The 11561-nt window shown below is 35.7% G+C and overlaps 2 protein-coding genes across 2 annotated transcripts; both read left to right on the forward strand.

Annotated features, from left to right (window-relative positions):
• The first annotated feature begins 2964 nt into the window (after window positions 1-2964).
• On the forward strand, window positions 2965-3870 carry LOC117623957 (calcium-binding protein KRP1-like). Its single transcript, XM_034355024.1, has one exon. The coding sequence runs from the start codon at window positions 3367-3369 to the stop codon at window positions 3724-3726; it is 360 nt and encodes a 119-aa protein (XP_034210915.1). The 5' UTR covers window positions 2965-3366; the 3' UTR covers window positions 3727-3870.
• Window positions 3871-8248: 4378 nt separating this feature from the next.
• On the forward strand, window positions 8249-10511 carry LOC117625371 ((-)-alpha-pinene synthase-like). Its single transcript, XM_034356936.1, has 7 exons — window positions 8249-8389; window positions 8481-8751; window positions 8865-9237; window positions 9344-9562; window positions 9661-9799; window positions 9885-10133; window positions 10209-10511. Exons 1-7 carry the CDS (start codon window positions 8249-8251, stop codon window positions 10509-10511), a joined length of 1695 nt encoding a protein of 564 aa, XP_034212827.1.
• Window positions 10512-11561: the final 1050 nt, after the last annotated feature.

An 11561-nucleotide genomic window follows, 5' to 3' on the forward strand; every position in this document is an offset into this window, starting at 1 on the left:
CACCTATACAAAAAGCACGGCCCTTTCTTGAAAGAATTGGACAAAACGTGAAGTATTATATAACTAGTACTACATAAGAGATATCATCTTGTTATGTTACAATATCTACACTACTACTATAAATAAATAAATAAAAGTGCACTAATAAAAAGATCAAACACTATTTCCTTCTTGATTCTTTTAGCTTTCTTTGTTCAAGTGATTGGATCTTATGCACCTCTCGTCTTGGGGTATAAATGTTTTAATGAGGTAGAATTTCTACCTGGTGAGCAGTATGAGGTTAACTTGAATACGTTACTGACAAAAATATTGTCTACAGACATTTCTGATTCGGGTTACCAAAGTGAAGTGATCAATGACACATCTGAATCTATAATTGTAAAAAATACTTTTATATTTGGGCTAGTGCAATGTTGAAGAAGTTTTCTAAATGACAGGAGTGTTGCATCATGCCAAAGTTGTCTCAGTAGAGCAAACCCACAAATTCGTATGCTTTGCACTCTCAATCGAGGAGCTATAATTTGGATGTTCGGATGCTTCTTAAAATACTCAGATACAAATTTTATTGGTGTAATTGACACGGATAACGGGATTTATTTGATGAGTTCAAAATTTGGTGGTGATCTCACGTTGGTTCAACTTAAAGTTTATCAGTTGCTAACTCGATTAAGTTCTAAAGTTCTTCGTAGATTGTTGCATGCTCATGGGTCGATAAAACTAGTAAATAAAATTTCAATTTATGGTTTGGTTGAATGTACTGGGGATGTTTCATAAAAATTGTAACGACGTGCATTGATACTGCAATAAGCGAACTTCCAAAAAATAGCTTTAAAAGAAAGAACGGACGTGTTATTTATACAAGTTGTTACATCAGATTTTCTTTTGACCAATTTAACAAGTTCCTCATTGTTTCAAAGAATGGACTCTTTGAAAATGTCATTCTTAAGCCCATTGGTGTAAATGGGACAAAATGGCTCATATCCCAATGATAGAAATTAATAAATAAAAAAATAATTCACTCTCCTTCCCATGATTCGTTTATGCAATGATCAAAATTAATATATGTTTAACCTTTTTTCAATAATTCTCCCATTTATTACAATTATCAATGTTTTTTTTCTAGCAATTTGTAAAGGTGCATTTTTATTTGTAATGGGTGTTATTTGGTCATGAAGAGCTATAATGGACTATCATGGTGTTGAGGCCAAAAAATTTATGAGAATTTCAAGGGCATTTAAAGTCCAATATGAAATACGAATGGATGGATTGGTCATGTGTTAATTTCAATTATATTTTGGGAATTAATTCAATAAAATAAATATGTACGTAAGCTTGTACACAAATTCTAATAGTATCCATGTCATGCCAAGTGATGAAATCCATGCCAAACCTATTCCATTAAATTCGATATCTAACTAAGCTTGGTCACCACCAAGAATGCTTCACTGTCACAAAAGCCCAAGCCATTGCAACACATGCTAAATAACTCCATGCAAAGCTAATACATTTTTCATATACCAAATCACCTACTAAGCTCACATGAACCCAAGTCATATATAGTTCACGGGGCTTGCATGAGGGGTCATGGTGTGGAAGGTTATGGAGGTCCACAAGGCCCAAGAAACCTATTGGATAATTGAGACTTTAGGCTGCTTGGGAGCACTAAAGTCCAAGCTCATTACTAGGAGTTGTCCCATATAGGTAAGCAAATAAGATACTTTCCCGTGCATCCCTATTATCCTGGAAACAAGCCAATTCTACAGCTCCCTATTGCTCGCTAGAAACAAGCCGTTTCCAATACTTCCTTTTACTCGCAAGAAACAAATTGTTTTCGGAACTTCCTTTTATCCATTGGAAATAATCAATTTCTAATGCCTAGTTTTACCTGTTGAAAATAAGCATGTCTCAATGCTCCATTTTACTCATTGAAAATAGGTTGGTTCCGACACTTCCTTTTACATATTGGAAATCATAAAGAGCTCTCACCTTCTATAAATTGGGAGTCATGGCCCATGCGAAGACAACCATTCTCTTGGTTGTTGCAAGCATCCGAGCAACCATTAGAACCCCATCTTTGGATGTTGCAAGCATCTGAGCATCCATCTCAGCTCTTTCTCATACTTTCTCATCCTTGAAATCCTTTATCTTCCCTATAAAGCCTCACCTCAAGCATAAGCCCAAACAATTCCTTCATCCTCCCACCTCTAGAAATCATAAATTTCTCTAGAAACATAGCCACAAACACCATAACCTTCATGTCTTGGCTCTCTCTATCACTTACGGCTCCGGCCACTACCATATATAGCTCCGGCCACCCGATTATCTCGTACTGTAGAGAAAACTATGATCTTCTCTGTTATTTTTGTATCTTCCTAATGATCATTTAACTTACTTAGACATAAAAAGGGCTCTGGCCAACACCCCCTGGGTGTGGTCTATTTACTCCAACATTTTTCATAGAGATCGAGGGAGAAGAAAGAGAAGGAAGTTCGAGGGTCAAAGAGTCTACGTGCGAATATTCCCCTTGCAAAATTTTGCTCAAATAAATTTTGACTAAAAACAAAATATGATAAATGAATCTTCCATTTTCCATTCTTAAATAATAAAACATAGAAAATAATTCCACATCAAATTCTTTCTGTTTGAACATTACCAAACATATGAGAAAAGAATCTTCCATTTTCCTCAAAGAAAGAAAGACATATAAAATAATTTCACATTAAATCTTTTCTGCAAACCAAATAAGTCAAAGAATAATGCTGACCTGACCCTAATTATTGACAATTGATCTTCGGCTTTTGGAGAGTCGCCTCGCTGACAAGAGCCTAGTCAGTTGTCACAACTTCTAGCAAACTTCCACACCACAAATAGCAACGGTATTACGTGAGAAAGAGAACGGAAAGTTGTCCCAAATGCAAAATGCCTCCGGTCTTAAAATCCCACCTCTTTCCTTCCATAAAAGAAAGGAAGAAAATGCAAGGACACCTTCCTAGTAAATGACACTTTTACCCCTGAGCATCTTTCTCTTGACCAAGCATTCTCCAACTCCAAGGCCACCACGCGGTCACACTCACTACCCACGCCTATAATAATCCTTTCTTTTAAACATCCTTTGACGATTATACCCCTCACGACCTTCTCAGAAACCCAATGGCAGCTTCAGCAAGACAGACCGAGTGACTTCCCCCTTATCTGTCCCTGAGTTGTCTTCCATGGCCTCTCTTTCTTGGAAAACCCAAGCCCCCTCTTCCCTTCCTTCCTTTATATACTCTTCCACATCTCTATTTCCCCAACCAACAAACATACCTTCTCTACCTCTCTCTCTCTCTCTCTCTCTCTCTCTCTCTCTCAATTTACAGATTGTCAATGGCTTCTCAGCAGAACCCACAATCCAATTTCCAAGATTTGCTGCCCACCATGGCAGACAAGCTTGGTGGGGATGGTTTAATCGGAGAGCTCTGTAATGGGTTCAATTTGTTAATGGATTCTAACAAAGGGGTCATCACCTTTGAGAGCCTCAAGCGGAACTCTGCTCTGCTGGGCTTGCAGGATCTGAGCGATGATGATCTACGGTCCATGTTGGAGGAAGGCGATTTCGACGGTGATGGGGCTCTTAATCAGATGGAGTTCTGTGTTTTGATGTTTAGACTGAGCCCTGAGCTTATGGATGAGTCTCGGTTGTGGCTTGAGCAAGCTCTTCAACAGGAGTTGAAGCATTGTTATTGATTTTTGTTTTTCTCTCATTCTTAAACTGATTTTATGTTCTGGGCTTTTTGTATTTTCCTTTTTGATGATCATTATTGTTCCAATTGAATTGGTGAAAAAAAAAATATATATATATACAGAAATGAAATTGACATTTGACACGCACAATTCCCCTTTGTTTTTCGTATTAATTTCCCTCCTGTATCTTTCTTTGGACTGAAGTCTCAAATTAGACCCATAAAAAATAAAAAAAAATGACTGAATAAATTGAATGTATATACCAAACCAGAGGAGCAACACTTACTATTTTGCTATCTCTCTCAATTAGGGATTATAATTGTTTTTACGTGACAATTTCAGATTGATCAAAAATAGCGCAGTAACAGCAAAATAATGACATCTCCATCTCATACAAGTTTTTCGGAGTCCAGAGAGTTTCCTAGAAATGGTGGAAGACCTTGTCAGCTCTTTGAATGTATAGATTTCTCAAGAAAAAGTAAGTGGAGACCTGTCACCTTAAGGAAGGTTCTGGAAGCCATAACTTCTTGTGTGTGTATGTGTGTCTATTTTTAAATTTTTTGGCTGCAATTATAACGAAAGAGAAGAATAAAAACTTGGATTTTTTTTTGTTTTTGTTTTGGGTTGGGTCTCTATTTCAAGTGTCGGTGGCATGATGCTAAGCCAGCCCAAGTTCTTTTAAATTGGACTTGGTCATACTTCAATCTGACCATGAAATAATTGTATAGAGTGGCCGGGCCTGGTTCGTGGGACCATCCTCTGCTCTCTTAAAGGGGTTAAATGGATCGTGTTGGGCTATCTTGGTCTATTTAGAGTCGGTCTATTTAATAAATAGACTTGGCTGAATTCGTTCATTTAGAAAAATCATCAATCTCAACTTGAGTTCACGATTCGAGTTCATATGGGCTAAGGTCATGCTCGTGTCGGGCCACTAAACGGACGGATATGGGCCCAAGCCAAATTTGACTTACGTATTGCATTTTTTTTATAATTTTTTACTACTTCATTTAAATCTCTTTTACAATTATGTATATACTAATAATATTTATTATTTGCTAAGAAAAAGAGGTTAATAATTTTATTGAAAGTACATTTAAATAGAAAATGGCTAGATTATTATTTGAGTTTTAAAATTGAAACTTGAAAAACAAAATCATTATGTTATATATAAAGAAAATATTAAATTTTAATATATATTCTTAAAAAAAATAGACTCGAATATAAGATATAAATGTAATAATATTATGTATTATTTTTCTCTAAAACAAGTATAATTTAATAAATAAGCTTTAAATAGTTGGTTTGTTGAATTTCGGGCCGATATGGGCTGACTCGGCCTATTGAACTTAATTACCTCGTTCCGACACAACTTAAAGATAGGGACCGTGCCTGTGTAGTGTTAGGCCAGCCCGGTCAGTTTGACACCTCTAATCTCTCCCTCCATCTCTTTGAACTACTGCTGACCAGCTTGAATAGGCGATACGGATTGTTTTCTTTTTGGTTTATAGAAACATTGAAGGTTGGGTGGTAGAGGTAAGCTAGGACAAGGGGAGGGATCATATATAGTACAAAGCTAGAGGTGCAGTTTGCCGACATAGTTGAATGTCTAAACCACCTTGTTGACACTCAAAGGCGGATCCATTAAGGCGCAAGGAGGTGCAGCTGCACCTTCCTTCGCCAAAAAAACCATTGTAGGTGCTTCAAACTGCCCCTTTGCTCAACTGGTGTACAGATTACCTTATTTCCATTAAGTAAATGTCTTTGTCCTTTTACTTTAATTTATTTTTATATTACTCAATTTACTTAAATTTACAATGTAAATAAGGAAGTACCCCCCATTTGGATTCAAATAAAAATACTAGAAAATCAAATTCCTACCAAATCAAAATATGAAAAATCGGTTTTTGTGCAAAATACGATTTAGGCTAAAAATGATGGCTCATTAAGTCAATATATACTTCATACTAAAATCCTATAAAATCAAGTTTTCTTATTTGATGTGTAAGGAATAAAAGCCGCCAAAAATTATCTTGAGAAAATGATTATTCTGAAAAACCATTTTTCATACTTAATCAATTTTGCACCTCCGCTAAAAAATTTCTGAGTCCGCCACTGTTGACACTGATCTTGTTGTAAAAGAGTTGATTATTATTATGATGACATCCTCTTTTCTTTGTCTTTCTCCTCGTGACATATAATTTTGAATGTAGAAATTATTAACGAAGTTTTTGTTCTTGAGAAGAACAAGTCAGTGATGGGATATAACATATTAATTACTATTTTGCTTTTTGGTGAAAGGACAAAGTTAATAATTGGATAAATATGTTTTTTAGTGAAATAATTGGATAAGTATCTATGCTGTCTCCTTGTTCGGCCCTGCATGTCTGTCACAAAGCCCAGGCACGCAAGCATACTGCAAGACGTCTCTCTTTTTCTTTTTTTTCTTTTTTTTTTTTTTAAAAAAATAAAAAATAAAAAAATCATCATTATTGCACGGTAAAATAAAAATAAAAAAGCATCTGAAGATGGGTCCGCGTGAAATGCACACATTTTGATTTGTTTTTTTGGATTTGTTTATAGAAATTAAATGGTATAAAATTTATTTATATCATTAATACTAAAAATGAGTATATAACTAAATATCTCTTTCGTATATAACTAAATATCTCTTTCGTAATTAATGTGTTCTAACTTGTAACTAGAAAATGGGTTCGTGACCCCCTCGGTCATAATAAACTCTTTTACAATAAGATCAATGCCAACAAGGTGCTTTGGACATTCAACTATGTCGCCAAACAAACTTCACCTCTAGCTTTGCACTTTATCCCTCCGCTTGTCCAAGCTTACCTCTAGCTTTGCGCTGGAATCTGACAATTCAGATCGGACGATCGATAGTGATAAGAATGGAGTCGCTGGACTGGACGGTGGGACATTGGCCATGGTTGTTTTGAGTTTGTACGTTTGGGTTTTGTTTATGTGATTGGTTTGCCAAGCCTTGTTTGGGGAAAAATTGAATTGTGTTTGTTCTTTTTTCGCCATTTGATTCCAAAAAATAATAATTTAGGGAATTAATTTTCTCACTCCTCTTTTGTTCACTTACACTCGCTTTGTTGGAAATTGTAAGTTCCCACTCTTCTTTTGTCTACTTACACTCTATTGTATATGTTATAGTAAAAAGTATTAAAAAATAAAGAGAGTGTAAGTAGACAAAAGTAGTGTGGGAAAATCAGAACCCATAATTTAATGTAAAAAAATTTATTTTGTATCATCTATGGTTTGCTTTATTTCTTTACATATAAGGAGAGAGATATTGAGAGAAAATGAGGTGTTTCTGGTGGCAAGGAGGAGAGGGGTTGTCGTCGGCGGGGGAGGGTGGCTAACCACTTTGGCTGAGTCAATGGGTAAGGATTGGAGCGGCTGAGGAGGGGAGTGGGTAGGGTTTTTTTATGATTTATTTTAATTTTTAATTATTTTATTTATTTATGTGGAGGTGGGATCCACTTACCATGTCACCCACTCAATTGGTGGTAATGATCCATGTGCATGAAATTACAAAAACACTCCTGCAACGTCATAAAAGTTAACAAACTTTAGATGGAGTTGATGGCAGAGGGTAAAGCGGGTCACCAAACTTCTGTCAAGGGGTGGGCCATTTTGAGTTTGAGGGACAAAGTGGGGTTTAACCGAAGTTTCAGGGAAAATTGGTGTAATTAAGCTTATAAAATATAGCCTCTCAAGAAAGAAAAAAAAAGAGTGGAGAGACTTGTTAGCTTTAGAAAGGTTCTGGAAACCATAACTTCTTGCCTTTTTTTTTTCTTTTTTTTTTTTTGCATTAATTATTGGTCATGTTTAGTGACTGGCATTGGATCGGATTATGAGGTAGAATTGAAGGGTATGTTTGGTGAGTTGGATTATTTACTTCTTCTTTTTTTCATTTTTTTTTTCCGGGAAGTTGGATTATGTACTTGGATAGGATTCATAATCCCAATCAAATGTCTAGTGTCCTAAAAATAACATGGAATATTGGATTATGTCTAATCCTACTAGGCCAAATGTGATTATGAATCCTACCAAAAGGTTGGGATTAAGTTGGATTGGATTATCTAAGTCATGTAATAGCAAATTTCAGTTAATCCAACCCCTTAATAATGTATAATACCTAACACATTATTGAATTATTGAATTATTGAATGATTGAATGATTGAATTATTGAATTATAGTTATCATTTTCAATCCAATGTGTGATCGATGTGATGTATCAAAACGTTTTCAGACCAAAAAAAAAAAAAAAAAAGAAATATCAAAACGTCCTCAGATGCTGTTTGGTTTTTATTTTACCATGCAAAAATGATTTCATGATCCTGTCGGTTGTAACTTTGATATCCAGTTTAATTGATTAATTACACTGATGATAAGAGAAATCTATATCCCGATCCTTGCCTATATATATACACGATTGTATAAGCATTGTGATCTACGCCGACTACGCTTTCCCTTCCCTACAAAAAAAAAGAAAAAAAAAACATGCAAACTATGTCTGTCCAAGTTGGTTCAGCAGCTCAACCACAAAATGCTAAGCCAGATGAAATTGCTCGTAGGACAGCAAATTTTCACCCAAGCATTTGGGGAGATCAGTTCATCAATTATGATGATTCACAAGACATGGTATGTAATGCATATCATGCATGCACATATCATAGTAACTTTTTATGACTCTTCTTCGACATGTTTTTACTCATTTAATTTGTTGCTGCAGATAACTCATGCTCATAAGCAAGGGCAGGTTGACGAACTAAAAGAAGTTGTGAGGAGGGAAGTATTCACAACTAGTGCAGGTGATCTTTCACATCAGCTCAAGCTAATCGATGCAATCCAGCGCCTTGGCGTGGCATACCATTTCGAAACAGAAATAGAAGAAGCACTGGAACGCATACTTCATGACCATGACAGTGATGATGATGGTGATCTATACCATGTTGCTCTTTGTTTTCGACTACTCAGACAACATGGACATAATGTTTCATGTGGTACGTTTATATAGAAATTAATTGATATACTTGTGGAGTGCGGTGTGAGAGACTTTGGGCTACTATTATTCTAGTTCTTATCTTTTTGTCCATTTTTTGACCATCAAAACCAGATGTATTCAACAAGTTCAAAGATGAAAATGGTAGCTTCAAGGAAAGCTTAATTGCTGATGTGTCTGGCATGCTAAGCTTTTATGAAGCAACACATCTGAGGGTGCATGGAGAAGATATACTAGAAGAAGCTCTTGCTTTCACCACCACTCACCTTGAGTCCGCAACAACCCTTGTAAGCAATCCATTGGCTGCACAAATAACTCAGGCCTTAGAGAGACCTCTGAGAAAAAGTCTAGAGAGATTAGGTGCCAGGCGTTACATGTCGATCTACCAAGACGAAGCTTCACATAATGAGTGCTTGTTGAAACTTGCCAAGTTAGATTTCAATCTTGTTCAGCCTTTACACAAAAAGGAGCTACAAGAGATTACTAGGTAATATAATGAAGTCTCTCTTTTAATTATATCTGTGCGCATGACATGAGGGATCTACTTTGCAAAGTTCAATTTGGGATTAATATATTTACACATAAATGTTTAGGTGGTGGAGAGCACTAGACTTTGAAAGGAAGCTGCCATTTGCAAGAGATAGGATGGTGGAGTTGTACCTTTGGATAGTGGGAGTGTATTTTGAGCCTCAGTATTCTGTGGGGAGAAAAATTATGACGAAAGTGAGTGTCTTGCTAACGATATTGGATGATATCTACGATGCATTTGGCACATTTGAAGAACTAGTGGTCTTTACTGAAGCAATTGACAGGTTAGTTAATTTGAAACAAATACAATTAATTCTTGCTTTTTTGTTGGATAATATCCCATTTAATTTGTTTCAACACTCACTTTAATTATATGTTTCAGGTGGGATCTCAATTGCAGTAATGAACTCCCAAACTACATGAAAATATTCTACCATGCACTCTTGAATCTTTTCAATGAAATTGAGGTGGAGATGGTCAAGGAAGGAAGATCATACCGAGTTCCTTATGCAATACAAGCTGTATGTAAAACATGATATACGCACAACTTAATTTCTTTCAAAATATACACTAGTTTTGTTCTTGCTCAATACATATATGGCGCAGATGAAAGATCAAGCTCGATCCTATTTCGATGAGGCGCGATGGCTCCACGAAGGACGAATTCCAAGCATGGAGGAGTATATGAGTGTTGCAACGGTTTCTATAAGTTACACCTTCCTTACAACCATCTCTTTACTTGGCATGGGAGATATTGTAACAAAGGAGTCATTTGAATGGTTGCTCAATGACCCCAAAATTGTCAGAGCTGCAAACACCATTTTCAGGCTCATGGATGATATTGTTTCGACCAACGTATGTATGAATTATAGTAATTATGTACACGCATATGATCCTAAAAGACATTAATTTTGGTTTTTATTTTTTCAGTTTGAGAAAGAAAGAGGGCATGCTGCTTCCAGTGTTGATTGTTACATGAAGCAATATGGGGTCTCAGAGCAAGAGACAGTTGATGTTTTTAAGAAACAGATTATGGTTTTGTGGAAGGACATAAACGAGGAGTTTCTCCGACCAACTGCTGTGCCGATGCCTGTGCTTAAGCGAGTTCTTAATTTAACACGAGTGGTTGATCTTCTTTACAGGGAGGAGGATGGCTTCACACATGTTGGGAAGGTCACAAGAGAGAGTGTTGCTTCAGTGTGTATCAATCCTGTGTCGTTATACGTTGGATAAGATGAGACTTGATTGTAATGTCCTGAGTTGTGCTGTTGTCCAAGTGTTTGATTTGATTTTGTCTTGTTTAGGGAAGGATTTAGTCTTTGTTGTCTAGGAAAGGGCATCTTGGGGTCGCCAAGTTTGTTTGAACTTTGAAATAATGTTGTTTTGAAAACTTGTTTGGTAACTGATTTCAGTTTTCAAATTATTTTTTTTTGGTTATTGTTATTTTTGTAATTTTTATTTTATTTTATTTATAGAGTGTTGTTAAGTAAATCCTAAAATTAATAGAGTACACTCTATGATCTAAGTGCACCTTAATATTTTAATTAAAATGTAAAATTAGCTGAGTACACATTATTTTACTACCAAAAATACCCATAGTTCACCCTGATACATTCTATCACACAACCCTAATGTCAATCTTAAACCAAGTTTCTCTTTTTACATGAATTCGTGCTCTTTTTTCAAATTTTAAGTTTTCATATCTGACTAATAAAACTAAAATCATGAACCCAGAAGCAGCAAAACCCTCTTGAAAATAGCAAACCCAATTTGTTCGCGAAAAGCCCCATCAAAATTGAGTTTTAAAACCCACGGGAACTCTACCCCATTTTAATGTTGCACGAGCTAGCACAACACCCTTAGGAAAGTTGTGCTCCTGGAATTGGTGCAAGACCTGCATAGCACAATCAGGGACAAACCCAGAATTGAGATGGGCTAAATATACATTACGCACAAACCTATTAAGAAGATAGAAAACTCGACAAGACGAGTGAATTTCATTGATCACAAAAATATATTCTAATCAAGAGGAAATAATGAGTCTTACCCCTCAAAATGCATCTAGTACATATCTATTTTCTGTTTTCTACACGCAAGGGTGCCTGAAATAAAGGACATATTATTTTTTAATTTTTAATTTTTAAAAAATAAGGGTTGTTTGTGTTTGGCCTTTGGCCCTTTTTGTACCCCAGAAAAAAGAAAAGAAAAAGTGAAGGGTTTATAGGGCAAAAATTTCAAAAAAAATAAAAAAAAAGTCCAAAACAAAACGAGTGACCGTATATT

The sequence above is a fragment of the Prunus dulcis genome, chromosome 4, assembly GCF_902201215.1.
Source record: "Prunus dulcis chromosome 4, ALMONDv2, whole genome shotgun sequence".
NCBI classification, from domain to species: Eukaryota; Viridiplantae; Streptophyta; class Magnoliopsida; order Rosales; family Rosaceae; genus Prunus; species Prunus dulcis.

What these genes read in the sequence shown, in the direction of transcription:
- LOC117623957 (XM_034355024.1), top strand. Translation starts at nt 3,367, where the DNA reads ATGGCTTCTCAGCAGAACCCACAATCCAATTTCCAAGATTTGCTGCCC.
- LOC117625371 (XM_034356936.1), top strand. Translation starts at nt 8,249, where the DNA reads ATGCAAACTATGTCTGTCCAAGTTGGTTCAGCAGCTCAACCACAAAAT. An exon ending in TTTACTGAAGCAATTGACAG is followed by an intron (nt 9,563 to 9,660) that starts GTTAGTTAATTT and finishes TATATGTTTCAG; the next exon opens with GTGGGATCTCAATTGCAGTA. An exon ending in TTCCTTATGCAATACAAGCT is followed by an intron (nt 9,800 to 9,884) that starts GTATGTAAAACA and finishes TATATGGCGCAG; the next exon opens with ATGAAAGATCAAGCTCGATC.